We start from the raw sequence: 19,686 nt of genomic DNA on the forward strand, positions 1-19,686 counted from the left end.
CCAGACATATGGCAACTAGGGCAATTTTTCAAAAAGAATAATGCTTAGAAAATTCAGAAAAAAACTTATTTTTATTTGGGAGATGTGTCCCACCCGCCCCCCCAAAAAAACCTGAACAACTTTGTCCAGAGTTCCACTTTTGGGAATATGGCAACCCTACCGTATGTGGCCTTTTGATAAACATCTCAGGTTGGTGGGATTAGACAGACCTTTGGTTTTGGGTTCTTTTCCCATTTTTATGTAAGAAAGAGTAAGAATTAGGCACAGGACTGCTCAGATAGGACCCGACATGCCTGTTTTTCTCAGTGTGCCAATAATGGGGTTGTTCCACTGGACTAGAAGAACCAGAGCAGCAACTCATCCAGAGATGCACAAAGCAGCTTCCCCCTAAGAGGAAAGAAAAAGTGTGTTTTATCTGAGGTCTCAGCATCAAGACATTCAAATCAGTATCTACTTAGATCTGCTTTTAATTATTATTACTTAACTGCTTAAGTGCCTTATTGACACTTTTTAAACTGCTCACTTTGGAAGCCAGATTTTTAGATTGCCGACTCTGTGTTTCACGGCTGGTTTTGCACAGCACAATTACTTATTTAGTTGGGGGACTAAATAAACGAGATGGTTTTGTATGTTTTGTGGTATTTTATGCGTTGTGACTTGCCATTATTTTCATTGATTAGTGATTCTTTATTGTAATTGATAAGTGTAGACTGTTTACTTATTATTTGCTAGTATTTAATTTGACTGTTTACTATTATTTCCTAATGGTTTATTGAATACAGTATTGCTTTATTTGCTAGAAGTTGTTTATTTTAAAGTTACTGCGACTTTCTTGTATTGGATCAGATTGCTATTACGTCACACACATCTTTGCTGTTGTTTCTTCAGCTTGTAAAACCGCCTTGTTTATAATAGCATAGAAAGGCGGTATACAAATTAAATAATAATAATAATAATAATAATAATAATAATAAAATCCTTCCAGTAGCACCTTAGAGACCAACTAAGTTTGTTCTTGGTATGAGCTTTCGTGTGCATGCACACGAAAGCTCATACCAAGAACAAACTCAGTTGCTCTCTAAGGTGCTACTGGAAGGATTTTTTTATTTTTTATTTTGCTTTGACTATGGCAGACCAACACGGCTACCTACCTATACAAATTAAAAGTGAAATGAAATGGCCCACTTGTGCCAGATCCAATTTTCTGCAGGATGCAAAGAATTCCCTTTCCCCTCCCGAATTACAGGGAAGCCGGCGTGTGAGCAGAGACTCTTCCAGAGACGCGCCGGGCACCCTCCTCCCGCTTCGGGGAGCCTCGGCTCCCTTTCTCGGCTGAGTTATCGCGGTGCTAGGAAGGCCTCCTCTCGTTTGCCCCTCCCTCGCCTCTCCCCTCGGGCCCGGCCGCGGCCCTCGGCCGGCAGAGGGCGATCGTGCGCGCGCGCGCGCTCCCCATTTAAAGCGAAAGTGCTTTAATAGGAACAAAATCCTCCCACTCACTTCTTAGGCGCCCTCGGTTGCTTAACTGGGCGCTCCCCTTCCTGTTTCTCTCCACGCGGGTAGAGGATCTCAGGTGAGGAGTTTGGGGGCGGGGTGGCGATCCTTTGTTGCAAAGGAGCCGGCGCACAGCCGGAAAGCGAGCAAAGGGCAGATTTGATCCCTGGTTTGGGCGAGAGCGGGGCGTGTTGCAATGCAATGCAATGCAATGCAAACGCAAACGCAAAACGGGTATTTTGCAATGCAATGGAAACGCAAACGGGTTGTGTTGCAATGCAGACAGTGCAAAGTTAGGGACTCGCGGGGAGGAGGGTAAGAGGCGAGGAGGCTGGATTTGGACCCTCGCCACTTTTGACTTCTTGCAGGCGCAAGAGTCCACGGGAGGCGTGACCCACGGGAGGCCAGGATGTTGCGAGCCCTCGCCAGCTCCGCGCAGCCCAAGCAAGCGCTCGGTCGCCTCCTGAGGATGAGCAGCACCGGGGCCAAGGCGCGGGGGACCCTCGCCGACAAGGTGGCCTTGGTGACCGCCTCCACCGAGGGGTAAGCTCCGCTGGGGCCCGGCTCGTTTTCTGGAAGCTGTTGCTTTTTTTTTTTGCGTGGGGTGTGTGTGTGTGCGGGGACTGGGTGCCAGCGAGGCAGAAGCACTCTGCGCTCTCTCAGTGGCACTCTTGCCGCGGCGCATCTTTCGCTGGCGGTGGAATTGAGGGAGGGGGAAGTCTTCACGGCTAATCTCCGACTCGCCTTAAGCCCTCGGGATCGGTTTTGAAGAGGAGACAAAAAGAGGATTCTTGCCGCTGTGCTTAAGGGATGAGAGTGCGTGTGTTTTTGTTGTTGCTGAACGGGAACCCACCAGAGTTTTAATGGAGATTTTTTAAAAACCCTCCAAAGCATCAGATTGAAAGTCTTGTAACGTAGTGTTTACTAAAAGCCATATCCAGCTCTGCTTCTGAAAGATCAGTATGCTTAGCATTTTTGTTTTGCACCTTCCATTAACAGCCGTTTCCTGAAAAGAGGAGCAGTTATTTATCCTGAAAATTGCCTGGACTGTGTCTCTCCTAAGATCATGACTGCAAATGCACCATACCTGCACATTTAAAAGCGTGTGTGCATGTACACACCAAGAATCCCTGTCACAACCGGCCCAGGCATTAGGCAGGTTGACACCACTGCCTCAGGCAGCAGAAGCCCCCCAGGCAGCACTCCCATGGGTGCCCCACCACCTCAGCCAGTGGCAGAGAAGCAGTGCCACTACTGGCACTCATTTTGGGCACAATTGTGTCCATTTTGGGCAAGGCACACCGCCCCTGATCCCTGAAACTAGTTTTAAGAATGCTGGGAACTGCAGTTCTGTGAGTGGTAAACTACAGTTCCCAGGATTTGAGGGGGTAGGGGGGGTTCAGATCTATGGTGTGTACATGGGTTGAAGGTTAATGACCAAGCTGAGATTTGACCCGAGCGCTTTCAGCAATTAACCAGCGATAAACCCTGTTGAATATACAGTAATGGAACTTCCTTCTGAGTAAACATTCACAGGATTAGGTTGTTGGCCACCAGCTCTCAATGATTAACTAATTAGAGGGAACATTTTTAAACCACTCCGGGAACTTTAGCTTAGTGTGGGGAGTTGGGGTCGCCTAACAGCTCTTGGCACCCTTAACAAACTACAGCTCCCAAGATTCTTTGGGAGTTTAACGTGGTAGCATAGCGCTTTCAGTGTATGGTGTGAACAGGCCCTAAGATAGAATCATAGAGTTGGAAGGGACCCCGGCGGTCATCTAGTCCAACCCCCTGCATTGCAGGAATCTTGCCCAATGTGGGGTCGAACCTACAACCGTGGAATTAAGAGTCTCATGGTCTGCCAACTGAGCTATCTGTAAGTTTCAGCTGCCAATCTATCTGGCTTCTATCCACTGAAGGGCGGGATATCTTTTGCCTTGGTCACCATCTTGGACTGGCATTGCTTCTCTTCCCTTCCTATGAATTGCAGACACACACACACACCATGTTTAACTATAGATTGTAAGTTCCTCAGGGCAGGGACCTAGACTGTTTCTTCGAGTGTTGTGCACATCAATAGTACTGTATAAACAGCCGTAATAAATATATCCAGCTTTGTGCTGAAAACCAGTGTAGGCTTAGGTTCCCAGCTCCTTTCCTGGGGAGACAGTTCCCCCCCCTTTAATTCCTCAAGAAACCCATGCATTCTTGATTCTTGACAGAATTGGCTTAGCAATTGCCCGCCGCCTGGCCCAAGATGGCGCCCACGTGGTTGTGAGCAGTCGTAAGCAAGCCAACGTCGACCGGGCCGTCGCTGAGCTACAGACGGAGAACCTGAGTGTGTCGGGGTTGGTATGCCATGTGGGGAAGGCCGAAGACAGACAGCGCCTTATCAATGCGGTGAGAGCCAAGGCTGTCTTGAGTGGGGAGCATATTTAAAGCGCTGTATGATTTCCACCCCCCAAGGAATCCTGGGAACTGTAGTTTTTTGAGTGCAGAGCATTGTTCCCCTCACGGAGCTACCGTGGTTTAGCAATCGTTTCTCTGGGAATTGTAGTTCTTTGAGGGGAATAGCGTCTCTTAGCAATTCTCAGCACCTTTCATAAACTACAGTTCCCAGGATTCTCTGGGGGAAGCCACAACTGCTTAAAAGTATAAGAGTGATTTCATATTTTAAAAAAAAGAGTGATTTCAATTTATGGCACGGATGCGGCCTGTTTTCTTGTTTATGGTGGCCCGCTTCAGAATGAGAATGGTGGGTTTTCCACTGCGCCCTCCGGGGTCCCTTCATAGGATGAAAGAGAGCTGGCCCACCACCCATCTTCTCCTGCAACGTGCTGCCCCAAGACTCTGAGGTGCACTCCAGACGGGTGACGGCAAAGATAATGGCTGCAAGCAGAGCAGGCAGCCTAGAAAACTCCCAGAATCCTCCAGGCAGCCATTTTGTAGGTCTTGCACAGAGGCAGCCTGACCATGTTGGCCCAGAGAAGCCGAGGCTTGCGCAGGAGAACGTTCTGGAAGGTTGCACCTTTATTAGTCGAAAGCTGTGTGGATTTACCCACCCACCCACCGACCTCGGGCACCAAAATCTCTCGGGCTGAGCCTGCCCTACACACTCCCTTTTCTGTTCCTCTTCTCCCCCCGTTCCCCAACCAAAGAGGGTCAAGTTTCTTTTATGCTATCCTGAAATTCTCCTCTGCTGTGATTTCAAGAGAGCAAGTGGCCTTTCTCTCTGCGGCGGGTGGATCTCCTACTTGGATCCCATCCAACTCTCAGGAGGAGTTGGACTATACAAGTCTCTCTTTAAAGGGGACTTGCTGGCTCTCGTCTCCCAAGTATGGGGAAACAGGAGACCTATAGATTCCCAGGAATGGTGTATCCCTGGTTTGGCTGGCACCGATAAAAGACACTTTGGTTTCGGAATCGGGAGGAGCAGGGCGAGGTGGCTGTGCCCTCTGGCAGCGTACGCATTGTACATTTAATAAAACTCAATTGTAGCATGGGGCTTCTCCCAAAGAATCCCGGGAACTGTAGTTTGTTGAGGGCGCTGGGAATTCTAGTGGTCTGGAGGTGGTAAACTACAGCTTCCAGGAATTTTTTTTTGGAGGGGGGATGCCACGGCATGCCTTTTCCAATAGCTTCTATCTGAAGATATCTGTCACTAGACCTGTTTTTCGGCTTCTGCTTGCTCCCAGGAAAGGAGAAATTTCATTGAGTTACAAACGGGGCAAATCTGCATCCCGTAGGATTGAAATGTTTGTCAAGGAGTGGGGTGCTGCGAAGCGGGGTGTTGCGTGTATTATTAACATTGGTTTATTTACATATATTCAGCTCATAGCCGACCTTTCCTCCCAAAGGAAACATAACCATAATAAAACATTTAAAAAAACACACCTGAAAACACTTAAAAACATCCTAAAAACTGCCACCTCAGGGTCTCTTTCAGTCAACATCTGGTTGGCCACTGTGAAGAGCAAGTGCTTGGCAGGGGGTTGGACTGGATGACCATTGGGGGTCCCAACTCTATAAGTCTTATGATTCTGTCACTAGATGCCCCCCCCCTTTGGCTTGAGCCCGGCGGCCAGGTTCTCCTGATGTTCTGTGTAGGGCTTGGTTTTTAAACACAGATTTTATATATCGCAGCGTCGTTCGCATTGCTCATTCTGTGCCTTGTGCCGCAGGCCCTCGAGCGCCACGGAGGAATCGACATATTGGTCTCCAACGCGGCAGTGAATCCCTTTTTTGGCTCCACTCTGGACGCCACAGAAGAAGTCTGGGACAAGGTAAGAGGTTCGGGGCAGGCGGACGGAAAGGACTGAGGTGCTGAGGATGAGCCTCTCTGGGCAGGAAAGGGGCACGAGATCAGCCAATGGGATGAAGCGGCCCGGTTGGCATAGAGCAGAGGCTTCTGGGAAATCCAGTGTTGCTCGAACCAAGGCTGGGATGCAGGAAGCTGCCTCAACCAAGGAGCCCATCCATTCACACTCACTTTCGGCTTAAGCCGACCTTGCTGGGAGGGTGAAATGGGGAGGAGAGCTGTGTGCACTGCCTTGAGCTCTTTGGAGGGGAAGGCTGTGTGTAATAAACAGAATAATAAATAAATACTGATACACCATTGCCTTGCGGGGGACTGGATGGCCGGTTCACCCCTCCTGCTCAGGGAGAGAAGACCTCTCTCAGCTCCTTGTTGCAGAGAGCAGGGTGGGTGGGTATTTAAAGTATGGTTGTGAATTTTTTCTCGATTTTATTGCCTTTAGCCAGCATGGTGTAGTGTTTTAAGAGTGGTGGACTCGTAATCTGGTGAACCGGGTTCGCTTCCCCGCTCCTCCACATGCAGCTGCTGTGGGCTAGTCACACTTCTCTGGAGTCTCTCAGCCTCACTCTCCTCACAGAGTGTTTGTTGTGGGAGAGGAAGGGGAAGGAGAATGTTGGCCACTTTGAGACTCCTCAAGGCAGGGGTCCCCAAACTAAGGCCTGGGGCCGGATGTGGCCCAATCACCTTCTAAATGCGGCCCGCAGACGGTCCGGGAATCAGCGTGTTTTTACATGAGTAGAATGTGTCCTTTTATTTAAAATGCATCTCTGGGTTATTTGTGGGGCCTGCCTGGTGTTTTTACATGAGTAGAATGTGTGCTTTTATTTAAAATGCATCTCTGGGTTATTTGTGGGGCATAGGAATTCGTTCATATTTTTTTTTCAAAATATAGTCCGCCCCGCCCCCCAAGGTCTGAGGGACAGTGGACCGGCCCCCTGCTGAAAAAGTTTGCTGACCCCTGCCTTATTAAGGCATACCGTAGGTAGGCAAACTAAGGCCCGGGGGCCAGATGTGGCCCAATCGCCTTCTAATTCCGGCCTGCATACGGTCTGGGAATTAGCTAGTTTTTACATGAGTAGAATGTGTCCTTTTATTTAAAACGTATCTCTGCGTTATTTGTGAGGCATAGGAATTCGTTCATTTCCCCGCCCCGTCCCCCCAAAATATAGTCCAGCCCACCACAAGGTCTGAGGGACAGTGGACCAGCCCCCTGCTGAAAATGTTTGCTGACCCCTGCGAAAGGCAGGATATCAAGTCCAAACTCTTCTTCTTCTTCTTTAGCTTCCTGTAAACTGCTTTGAGGGTTTTGTTGTTTTTTACAGTCAAGCTATATATAAATTATACAAAAACAAAGAAGGGGGGAAGTGATTAGGCATTGGGTGGGAGAGGTTTGCAAGCAACCGGTTTTGAAAAGCCCTTTCCTCCTTTCTTTTGTCTTCTATTAGATTTTCGACATCAACGTGAAGGCCACAGCCCTGCTGATCAATCTGGTCGTACCTCACATGGAGAAAAGGGGGTGAGTCATGGATTATTGGGCTTGCGTGTCGTGGAAGTGGCAACTTGGCGGGTTGGGCAAGGGGTGTTCTGCGGCAACAATAAAATTCTTGTCTAGATCCTGGTCGCCGATCAAGCAGATAACCACGAAGATCTCCTTGCAAGTCCACCTGTTCTATGGTGAGCTTTTTGCTCCTCGCCTAGGCTCCGTGTCACGCGTCATGTCTTGCTTCAAGTTTCTGGTCCTCATTGTGAAACTTCCCACTTCTGTGACCCTTCCTGTGTCCACCCACCTTCTGTAGGTGGGGAAAGGCCTCCGTTCTGTTGACCTGTGGGACTTGCGGAGAAGGTCGCCTTTCATTCCGTGGTTTGGCCACTGACATTTGGGGGGAACTATGGGGCACATCTGAGGAATTATTTCGGGGAGGGACTCGGTAGGCCTTTATCTGGTACAGAGTGGAGGCCACGTTGCTAGACCTCATGGCAACACCCTTGTTTGGTACTTTTTCAGTCCCTCTGTGGGTTCAGGGAACAGTGACCACCGACCATTTTCTCAGGTGATAATAGACCCCAAAGCACATGATGGAGCGGTCTAATTGAACCCAAGACTCACTGATGCATGGCCAACACTTGAACCACAAGCAACTTTTCTGAGGTGAACTCCACCCCTCTCCCTGCTCCTGACACCTTCACCCTTCCTCAGGGCTCACTTCTCCAGCTGAATTTTCCTTTCAGAAGTCCACCTCACCTTACGTGGTCCCCATCATGACTCCTCTCAGCCTCCATCCTCATTCGCTCTTGTTAACCTGCTTTTTTTTCTTACAGAGGTGGCTCCATTGTTATCGTCTCCTCCATCGCTGCTTATTCCCCGTTTCCGGTGAGTCGACTGTTTTGCATTCCTCTGCCAATGTTGTCCATGTCCTTCTGGGTCTAGAACTTCCCCATCCCTTCCTGTAGTAAGAACATTAGAAGATCTCAGCTGCTGGATCAGGCCAGCGGCCCATCTAGTCCGGCATCCTGTTCTCACAGTGGACAACCAGATGCCCCAATGGGCAATAGGTCACAATACAGATTTTAACCTCTGGGGAAAACTCTGGAAAAGTGACTTGAAGTTTACAGCATGTTGTTCTATGAAGGAGAACTACCTGGAAATTATTTACAGATGGTGTTTAGCTCCGAGTAGGCTTGCTAAGATGTATAAGACTGAATTGGATAAGCGCTGGAGATGCAAAGATGTGGAGGGAACGTTATTTCATATGTGCTGGACTTGTAAAAGGGCAAAAGAGTACTGGGAAATGATCCATAACGAATTGAAAACAATGTTTAAAAGTACTTTCCCCCCAAAAACCAGACAAGAGTCCTTTCTGTTGCGGATAATTCAGACTGAAATTCCCAGGTGTCAAAAAAGGTTATTTATGTATGCCACTACTGCGGCCCGTGTTTTGTTAGCCCAAAAATGGAAAACGAGCGAGGTCCCAACTAAAGAAGAATGGCAACTTAAGTTGACAGAATTATCCGCAGCTTGCAGACTTAACATATAGAATAAGAGAACAAGAAGAACATAGGTTTAGAGAAGACTGGAAAACGTTTATTGAATATATGGGAAATAACTGTGTACAACTGAAAATGCTGGCAGCATTAAGATAAATTCAGCAGTGTAAGTTAGTTATGATGGTTGTAATAATGGAAAACTGAATGGTATAGTTTCTGTAAAATATGCAGGGATTTATGATATGTAAAATGAACCACGGAAAGAGAGGAAGGTAAGTCACTGGTATCTTAAGGATGTATAAATGAATACTTTAAATAGTGCAACAGAAAATTTAATAAAAATTATATATTAAAAAATGCAAGCGGGACATCAGTTCGCAAAACGCCATCCCCTCTTGCGATGCCCAGCAACTGGTTCCAACTCAGGAACGGCTCTTCCAAGCTGGAGCTATTGCTAGTAAACATTGATGGCCTACATCCCTTCCCCAAGGGAGAGGACAGAAGTTGCAGTCCAACAACATCTGGGTGCCCATGGTTGAAGAATGCCGCCTTAGGGGGACGGTCTTGTCAGCCTCCTGAAATCTCTTCCTCCTCTTAGGGCCTGGGCCCCTACAACGTCAGCAAGACAGCACTCCTGGGCCTCACTCACACCCTGGCTTCCGAACTCACCCCCAGGAACATCCGCATCAACGCACTGGCTCCCGGCCTGATCCGCACCAAGTTCAGCTCAGCTGTGAGTATCGGGGAAGCTGAGGACGGAGGTGCCTCCTGTGTTTTGTTTGTTAATCCCCTGCCTTTCTTCCACCATCACGGAACCCATGATGCAGTGCGTGTGCGTGCTTCTCGCGAGAGATCCTGCCTACCCTTTGTGGTCTTTTGCATGCCCCACCTTTACCAGAGGTACCCTTGGCTGGGGCATGGGTGGGGTGGGGGGAGAGAGAACCATCTTGTGTGTCAGTGACCAGCTTTTGGAACTCCCTGCTTGGAAATATGATTATTACCACATTTATTAGCCGCTGCGCACCAACTGTTCCCAGGCTGGGTTGCAACAGTTAAAAATGTAAAGCAGTCAGAACAGGGTTGGGTTCTGAAAACGATCGTTTCAAGTGTCAAAGGCCGAGGTGAAGAGGTCTGTTCCACTTCATTCCACCTGACAAGATATTCCTGTTTCTTGGGGTTTTTAATGGGATTCTTTATCTGCCCCTTCTGTCTGTTTTAATGTTCTGGTTTTGTGTTTTTTAATATTTTATTCTATAATGTGTTTTTTTTTTAAAGTTCCAGTTACAGGTAGGTAGCCGTGTTGGTCTGCCGTAGCCGAAACAAAATAAAAATTTAAAAAGTTCCTTCCAGTAGCACCTTAGAGACCAACTAAGTTTGTTCTTGGTATGAGCTTTCGTGTGCATGCACACTTCTTCAGATACACTGAAATAGAAGTCACCAGACCCTTATATATAGTGAGAGAGTGAGGAGGGGTATTACTCAGAAGGGTGGTGGGAATGGGGGTGATTGGATGATAGGTGTGGAAAACCTGTTGACGACTGTTAACGACTGCAATTGGTCTTACAGGAAAAAGCAAGGGGTGAGATGGCTAAAGATAGCTTTGTCATGTATAATGTGATAAGAATCCAATGTCTTTGTTCAGACCAGGTCTCTCCATGGTTTTGTGTTTGGTAATGAGTTGCAATTTAGCAACTTCTCTTTCCAGTCTATTTCTGAAATTCCTTTGTATTAAGACAGCTACTTTGAGATCTTGTATGTCCTGGGAGATTGAAGTGTTCTCCTACTGGTTTCTCTGTCTTGTGATTCCTGATATCAGATTTATGTCCATTTATCCTTTGGCATAGGATTTGGCCTGTTTGGCCAATATAGAAAGCTGAAGGGCACTGTTGGCAATCAATCTTTAGCCATCTCACCCCTTGCTTTTTCCTGTAAGACCAATTGCAGTCGTTAACAGTCAACAGGTTTTCCACACCCATCATCCAATCACCCCCATTCCCACCACCCTTCTGAGTAATACCTCTCCCCACTCTCTCACTATATTTAAGGGTCTGGTGACTTCTGTTTCAGTGTATCTGAAGAAGTGTGCATGCACACGAAAGCTCATACCAAGAACAAACTTTTATTTTTTAAGTGCTTCACTTGCACCTTACCCTCTGACGGCATATACTTCAATGGGAGCGAGGTGTAACTAACTGCAGCTCTGATCTTACACACACTTGAATTCGGGCGGGACTTGGACTCCCACGAAGACAGGCACGTATAGAACGGTGCTGTCTGTCCGAATCCAACCCAAAGTCAACAGAAGTTGAAATCTGTTGTAATTGGGCTTGTGGTTTTTGTGTGTGTGTGTGTGTTTTTTTTAATGTCTTCACGTACAGGCACAAATTCAGGATATTGGTTTTATCATAGAGGCAAACTGACCGGGCATCTTCTCTTTCCAGCTCTGGCAGGACAAAGCCATGGGGGACAAATTGATGGAAGCCATGAGGATACGGAGGTAACGTTCACTACACAAACAAACACCCCACTGGTCAGCAGGTCTAGTGGGCCAGCTATGGACCACAAATAGAATCCGAGGGGGCTGTACCACATCACTTGAATTGGCCGCCGGCCCCTGAGGCCCCTTTAAAAGAAGCCCCCTAACCCACCCACTAATGATGTTGGGCACAAGCCCATCCCAGCCGTTGTCTCTGGAGCCTGCTTTCTAGCCACAGGGGTGGTGAACCATTTTGGCCCCACCCACCTGACATATGCAACATCATTTGTGGGCAAGTTAAAAGGGAGGGGGGCTGGGCCAGGTGCGATTGACAGGTGGGTGGCTGCGCCCCCTTCTCAGATCTGGCTCTCCAGTGGGGCAGGATGCAGAGGGGCTAAGCTGCTGAGGAGATCCCATTCCCCACTCCTGTTCTCGGAGTTATGCAGGGATGCGGGTGGCACTGTGGTCTAAACCACTGAGCCTCTTGGGCTTGTCGATTAGAAGGTCGGCGGTTCGAATCCCCGTGACGGGGTGAGCTCCCGTTGCTCTGTCCCAGCTCCTGCCAACCTAGCAGTTAAAAACACACCAGTGCAAATAGATAAATAGGTACCGCTGCGGCAGGAAGGTAAACGGCGTTTCCATGCGCTCTGACAGTTGTCACGGTCCTCCGTGCGCCAGTAGCAGTTTAGTCATGCCGGCCACACAACCCGGAAAGCTGTCTGTGGACAAACGCCGGCTCCCTCGGCCTGAAAGCGAGATGAGCGCCGCAACCCCAGAGTCGACTTTGACTGGACTTAACCATCCAGGGGTCCTTTACCTTTTACCTTTTTTCTAGTGGAATGCATCTGAGGAATGGGGCTTGGCTTTGTCGGAGGGGGTCTGATCTGTATGCAAAAAGTCTCAGTTCTGGTTGCTGGTTCTCTGTCGCTTTATTTATTTATTTATTGGGTTTATATGCCACCCTTCATCAAAAGATCTTGGGGAGGTTCAGATTTTTAAAAAACCCCAAGATAAAAGCACAAGTAAATAATCAAAATGGAAGCAACAAAACCCCACCTCCCACAAACACATTTAAAAGCCTGTAGAATGTAGCTTGGACTACTGCAATGCGCTCTATGTGGGGCTACCTTGGAAGGTGACCCGGAAACTGCAATTAATCCAGAATGCGGCAGCTAGACTGGTGACTGGGAGTGGCCGCTGGGACCACATAACACCGGTCCTGAGAGATCTACATTGGCTCCCAGTACGTTTCCGAGCACAATTCAAAGTGTTGGTGCTGCCCTTTAAAGCCCTAAACGGCCTCGGTCCTGTATACCTGAAGGAGCGTCTCCACCCCCATCATTCAGCCCGGACACTGAGATCCAGCGCCGAGGGCCTTCTGTCGGTTCCCTCACTGCGAGAAGCAAAACTACAGGGAACCAGGCAGAGGGCCTTCTCGGTAGTGGCGCCCGCCCTGTGGAACGCCCTCCCATCAGAAGTCAAGTGAATAAACAACTACCTGACATTCAGAAAACACCTGAAGGCAGCCCTGTTTAGGGAAGTTTTTAAACTGTGATATTTTAAATGTATTTTAATGTTTGGTGGAAGCTGCCCAGAGTGGCTGGGGAGACCCAGCCAGATGGGCGGGGTACAAATAATAAATTATTATTATTATTATTAGAATGTTAAACAGCCAAAGGCATGTTTGAAGTGGAATGTTTTTGTTTTTTGTTTTGCCTGGCGCCTAAAGGTGTGTAATGAAGGCGCCAGGCGAACCTCCCCGGGGAGAGCATTCCACAGACAGGGAGCCACTACAGAGAAGGCCCCGTTCTTGTATCGCTGCCCTCTGGACCTCTCATGGAGGAGCCACACGAAGAAGGGCCTCGGAAGATGAACACAGGGTCTGGGTCTCTTTATAGGGGGAGAGGCGGTCCTTGAGGTATTGCGGTCCTGGGCCGTTTCACGTTTGCTAGGGGCAGAGTTGGGGAAGCGTTCTCAAACCAACGAGCCACATTCTTTTGTGGAGAGCCATCCGGGGCCTACCGCGGATGGGGCCCCAGCTGGCGCCCTCGGGTTCACATAGCACGCCGCTGCATCCAGAATGTGCTGTACATCCAAAACCACCTTATCCTGAGTCAGACCCATCTAGCTCAGTATCTAGCTCAGTATCGTCAACTCTGGCTGGCAGCCGCTCTTCTGGATTTCAGTCCGGGAATATTCATTCCCAGCCCTATCTGGAGGTTCAGTATGAAAGCGAGTGACAAAATGTGAATACATTGTGGGATATTTATTTATTTAACCAGCTTATGATAAGCCTAAAAACCTTGATTTGTGTTCAGAGCGGTGGGGTGGGGGGAGAATGCTCTGCTGCCAAACTACAGCCCCTCCCCAGACGCATGGATTCACTTGCTTCCTGCCGCCACCCCAAACCCGCAGCAGTAAAGGCTGGGGGGGGGGGAGGCTATAAATGCCTGAAAGTGGGTGGCGGGGATGATTTTCACGCAAAGCACAGTTCGGCAGAGGAGTTTTAACCCTTCCCTCCATTCCCCAGCTGCACTCTCCGCGAGTATCCTGCAAACCCGCCTGCTGCAGACATGGTGGCATTAGGTTTTTGTTTTGTTTTTTGGAAAAGTCTCGTAAAAAAATCAGTTTTTTGCAAACCTGATTGCAACGTGGAAATGGGGGGGGCGGTTACTGGTGTGTGGGGGGGGGTGTCACAGTGCATGGGGTGCGGAAAGAACCCCAACACATGCACAGTGTGGTGTAGTGGTTAAGAGCGGTAGACTCGTAATCTGGTGAACCGGGTTCACTTCCCCGCTCCTCCACATGCAGCTGCTGGGTGACCTTGGGCTAGTCACACTTCTCTGAAGTCTCTCAGCCCCACTCACCTCACAGAGTGTTTGTTGTGGGAGAAGAAGGGAAAGGGAGAATGTTAGCCGCTTTGAGACTCTTTAAGGGGAGTGATAAAGCGGGATATCAAATCCAAACTCTTCTTCACACTGCAAGTATGCTTGAAGAGAGCCTCTGTTTTGGAGCACCTGGCCAGCCCTCTTGCCTACTCCCGCCTCCCAACCCTTGGAGAGCTGCTGCCGCCTAGAGCAGACAACACTGAGCAAGATGGATGTGGAATAAGGCCCCGCAGTGTCCCACCAGGTGGCTTAAGCAGCTCTAGCTAGGCCTGAGTCCTGGCGCAACCTGCAGCCACTTATTTATTAAATACCTGTATCACCTGTCATCTTGAGTATCAAAGGGCAGTTTACAATATAAAAACACCAAAAGTACACGACGTAACAAGCAGCAGTTTTTTAAAAGAACTACTACAAGGTTTGAAAGGCCATAGATTGTCTATTTAAACACAGATCTGGGAGAAAAGTCAGAAGGTATGTAAGGAAGGTGCCAGGCAGGCCTTCCTGGGGAGAACATCCCACAATTAGGGAGCCACTGCAGAAAAGGCCCCGTTCTCGCGTTGCTTCCCTCCAGACGTCTCACGGAGGAGCCACGCAAAGGACCTTGCAGGAGTCGAGGGCCAGGGAATGGGGTTGCAGGTCACGAGCCAGGAGTTTGACCCTATAGGTCAGGGGTCCCCAAACTAAGACCCGGGGGCCGGATGCGGCCCAATCGCCTTCTCAATCTGGCCCGCGGACGGTCTGGGAATCAGCGTGTTTTTACATGAGTAGAATGTGTCCTTTTATTTCAAATGCATCTCTGGGTTATTTGTGGTGCCAGCCTGTTGTTTTGACATGAGCAGAATGTGTGCTTTTATTTAAAATGCACCTCTGGGTTATTTGTGGGGCATAGGAATTCGTTCATTTTTTTCCTTCAAAATATAGTCCGCCCCCCATAAGGTCTGAGGGACAGTGGACCAGCCCCCTGCCGAAAATGTTTGCTGGCCCCTGCTATAGGTGGTGCTGTTGCCCAGGCAAATTCATCTGGGAGCCGACGGCCGCCCAGCGGACTCTAGAATGGGCAGACAGATTTGAGGCTTGTCGAAGAAGAGCAGGAGGAGATCTCTGTAGCTGGATCAGGCCAATGGCCCACCTCGCCCTGATCTCACAGTGGCCAACCTGATGCCCCCGGGGGAAACTTAACAAGCAGGACGTGAGTGCCGCGACCATCTCCCCACTTGCAGTTTTCAGCCATGGGCGTTATTGCCTCCAAGCGGGTGGTAGAGCATAGCCGATGTGGTTGGTAGCCATTGATCGCCTTACTCTCCGATGAATTTGCCTCATTGTTGGCATCCATCTGTCTCGAAAGACAACGGAGTGTGCCTTGGGGGGGGGCAAAGTCGAACCACTGGACAATCGCAACACCCGCTGTGGCTGCAAAGGGACCCGTAACTTGTAACTGCTGCCTCCTTTATTGTTTTTGCTGCGTTGTTGTTGTTGTTCAGTCGTGTCCCACTCTTCGTGACCCCATGGACCAGAGCACGCCAGGCACCCCTATCCTCCACTGCCTCCCGCAGTTTGGCCAAACTCATGTTGGTGTCTTCGAGAACACTGTCCAACCATCTCATCCTCTGCCATCCCCTTCTCCTTGTGCCCTCCATCTTTCCCAACATCAGGGTCTTTTCCAGGTAGTCTTCTCTTCTCATGAGGTGGCCAAAGTACTGGAGCCTCAATTTCAGGATCTGTCCTTCCAGTGAGCACTCAGGGCTGATTCCTTCAAGGATTGATTAGTATGATCTTCTTGCAGTCCATGGGACTCTCAAGAGTCTCCTCCAGCACCATAATTCAAAAGCATCCATTCTTCGGCGATCGGCCAGCGTTAGCAGCAACCAAAATGGCCTCTCTGGGGTGCAGGCCTGGCTGATGTGGTCCGAAGGAAAGCAGAGGAAGACGTTCGGCAACAGCCTGGCCGCAGGAGTTGCCGGAAGGAGGCATACAAAGCGCCATCCATCCCCCTTAGGAACTTCACTCCGGATTTGTGTAGGGTTTACTCCTTAGCCGTTTCTTCTCCTGAAGATATCCCACAGGGCCGCGGGTAATGAATTTTGTCTAATCCTCTTTATTAGCTTTTGAAATGGGTGGCCGTCACCACCTCTTGCGGGCAGGGGGCAAAACTCCAAAGTTTAACTATGCGCTGTGCGGAAAAAAGTAATTCCTTTTGCCTGGCCGTGAAGCTAGCAATATTCAGCTACGTTGGATGGTCGCAAATTCTATTATTATTATGAGCGAGGGAGAGAAGACATTTCTCTATCCACTTTCTCCAAACCGTGCATAATTTTTATACGCTTCTGTCATCTCCCCTCCCCACCACCCGGACATGCCTTTTAAACAAACTGAAAAGGCCCAAATGTGGCCTCCGTTTTTTCCCTTGACTTGCACCCATGCAGATCCAGGTGCGAAAGACATAACATTTTGAATTATGGATCACGGCACCCTTAAAAACACCCTCAGCTTAGCGATAAGAGGCCTGAACAGTTCTTTTCTTCCAACAAAGTTCTCTCTCCTGCTTGGTGTCTGACTAGCACCTGGGAGGTAAAAAGGTAAAGGGACCCCTGACCATCAGGTCCAGTCGTGTCCGACTCTGGGGTTGCGGCGCTCATGTCGCTCTATAGGCTGAGGGAGCCAGCGTTTGTCCACAGACAGCTTCCGGGTCATGTGGCCAGCATGACAAAGCCGCTTCTGGCGAACCAGAGCAGCGCACGGAAACGCCGTTTACCTTCCCGCCGGAGCAGTACCTATTTATCTACTTGCACTTTGACGTGCTTTCGAACTGCTAGGTGGACAGGAGCTGGGACCGAGCAACGGGAGCTCACCGCGTGGCAGGGATTCGAACCGCCAACCTTCTGATCAGCAAGCCCTAGGCTCTGTGGTTTAACCCACAGCGCCACCTGGATCCCCCAGCACCTGGGAGACCAGGGTTCAAATAATTAAACTCACTGGGTGATCTTAGGCCAGTTACTCCCTCTCAGCCTAACCTGCCTCGCAGGGTTGTTGTGAGGATAAAATGGGGAGGGGGAGAAGAACCTTAAATGCTGACTTCAGCTTCTTGGAGGTGGGATGCGAATGTAACAGATAAATGAATTGGGAACCTCATGGTCCGGGATTACAAACTTCATCCCACTCACAACTAAAATGTCTCCTCAGGCCTTGAGGATGTGTGTGTGTGTGTGTGTAGCGCTTAGCAATCTTACCATGCTTTCATTTTTTAAATTTTATTTCTGTGTTCTGCTTGGCCCACTGCACATGTGCACATGCTTGCTTCCTGCCCTCCAACGCACCCTTGCGCATTGATTTAAACGGTGCACAAAAAGCAAGCGCCGTTATTGCATCAGGGTTCTCAGGCGCTTTAGCTGCCTAATTTATAAAAAAGGGGGGGGAGAGAAGCAAACTCACAACTGCGGAAAATTGCACATGTGGCAATTGTGGAATTGCTTCTGGAAATTCTCCAGGTTACGCAGGAAGGCAGGCAGAGCAGAGCAGCGGCCACGGTGATGATGCAGAAACTTTTACAGAATGATAATGAAATGGAACGAGGGTCATCCAAGCATCCCAAGACTTTAGAGCAGGGGTCCCCAAACTAAGGCCCGGGGGGCCGGATGCGGCCCAGTCGCCTTCTAAATGCGGCCCGTGGACGGTCTGGGAATCGGTGTGTTTTTACTTGAGTAGAATGTGTCCTTTTATTTCAAATGCATCTCTGGGTTATTTGTGGGGCGTAGGAATTCGTTCATTTTCCCCCCAAAAAAATATAGTCCGGCCCCCCACAAGGTCTGAGGGACAGTGTACCGGCCCCCTGCTGAAAAAGTTTGCTGGCCCCTGCTTTAGAGTGATCTGTCCAGCCTCGGTCGTTCCGGGTTGAACAGCAAAGAAATCTGGGCCTGGATTAGGGGTTGGTTTACCCATAGGCCCTGTTGTCACCTTCTTCCTTTTACCTAGACTCACCTTTCCTCCTCCTGCCTCCAGTTCCTCGGCCTCATCTCCTTTCCCCACCGGGCTCTGCCACCTCCTTTTCCCCAGCCCAGCTCGTGGACAACAGCTATATCCTGCCTCCCCTGTCAAGGGGCCACAGAAAACCACTCACTGGGGAATCTCATGTGAGCAGAGTGCTGTTGTGCTTGGGGTCCGGCTTGCAGGCGTCCTAAAAGGCATCAGGTTGGCTGCTGTGAGAACAGAATGCTGGACTAGATGGGCCATTGGCCTGATCCTGCAGGCTCATTTCATGTCCCTCCAACTAAGCCCCATCCTTTCTTCCACCAGGACTTCCCGCTAATCGGACTGTTTCCCTTTCCTCCCTCTCTTCCTTAGGATGGGAGAGCCGTCGGACTGCTCTGGCATAGTCTCCTTCCTCTGTTCCCCGGACGCCGACTACATCACAGGGGAGACCGTGGTGGTGGCTGGGGGGTCCCCATCCCGTCTCTGATGGGGTGGGGGGGTTGATCCAGCCTGCCTTCCTACTCAGCTATGTGAACGACCAGATGGATGGTTTCGCGTTGCCTGCTGTGCAACCCAGGAATAAAGATGTGGGGATGTTGACTGAGGGGGGAGGGGGTGCTTGGCTATTGGAGGTGGGGGGCACAGTTGCTCCCCCAGAAGAGAGGTGACAGGGCGAGACACAGACATCCCTCCCTATAAATGGGAAGATGGCAAGGGGGAAATTGATCTCCGAGTCTCATTTGAGATTGTATATGTTTTTTTAAAATATGATTGTGATAATTATGGTTGGTTTATTACCTAGCCTTCACCCTATGGTCCCAGGGTGGGTCACGATGATTTAAAACAAATTACAGGGAGTTATAGGGACACCTTTACTCCCAAAGAGGGCAGGGCAGTCCATCCCTGTTCCAGGTTTGTTGGAAGAAGTTTCAGTATCCTCTAGATCAGTGTGTCTCCAGATGTTTTGGGACTACAATTCCCATCATCCCTGACCACTGTTCCTGCTGACTAAGGATGATGGGAGTTGTAGTCCAAAAACAGCTGGAGACCCAAGTTTGGGAAACACTGAAGCTCGTCAGGTAGCACTGTTCCCATTGGGATGGGGAATGACCCAAAGCAATCTTTGCCAACCTGGGGCTCTCCAGATGTTTTTGGACTACAACTCCCATCAGCCTGTGCTGGCTGGGGCTGATGGGAGTTGTAGTCCAAAAGCATATGGAGGGGCCCAGGTTGGCAAAACCTGGCCTTACAGCCTACAAATGCTTCCCTGTGTAACTGGGGGGCCCTTCTGGAAGAACAAAAGGCTCGAGAACCGGGAGAGGTGTCTGTGTGTGTGTATTATGGATTTTAGGGCTCACTTTTGCGGAAAAGGTATTGGGGCGCAGGAAGTCTTTTGTGGGGGGAGGTTCGGGTCTGTGGCTCTGGTGGCGATTTTCCGTCTGTTCGTTTCCCAGCGTGCCTTATTTTTATGTCAACTTTAACAATAAAGGTGTGTCTCTGACTGAATCCTTTTCTGGGCGCCTCTGTTTGTGCGGAGGGAACCCCAGCCCCCCAAAGAAGGGGTT

At 49.5% G+C, this 19,686-nt stretch overlaps 1 protein-coding gene across 1 annotated transcript; it reads left to right on the forward strand.

Moving 5' to 3' along the window:
- The first annotated feature begins 1,499 nt into the window (after positions 1 to 1,499).
- On the forward strand, positions 1,500 to 18,881 carry LOC117059000 (dehydrogenase/reductase SDR family member 4-like). The gene is made up of 9 exons (XM_033170440.1): positions 1,500 to 1,570; positions 1,860 to 2,034; positions 3,714 to 3,891; positions 5,673 to 5,774; positions 7,252 to 7,322; positions 8,126 to 8,177; positions 9,390 to 9,524; positions 11,233 to 11,288; positions 18,494 to 18,881. The coding sequence occupies exons 2-9, from the start codon at positions 1,901 to 1,903 to the stop codon at positions 18,606 to 18,608; spliced, it is 843 nt and encodes a 280-aa protein (XP_033026331.1). The 5' UTR covers positions 1,500 to 1,570; positions 1,860 to 1,900; the 3' UTR covers positions 18,609 to 18,881.
- The last annotated feature ends 805 nt before the right edge of the window (positions 18,882 to 19,686 follow it).

This window comes from Lacerta agilis, chromosome 14 (genome assembly GCF_009819535.1).
Source record: "Lacerta agilis isolate rLacAgi1 chromosome 14, rLacAgi1.pri, whole genome shotgun sequence".
In the NCBI taxonomy this organism is placed as follows: domain Eukaryota; kingdom Metazoa; phylum Chordata; class Lepidosauria; order Squamata; family Lacertidae; genus Lacerta; species Lacerta agilis.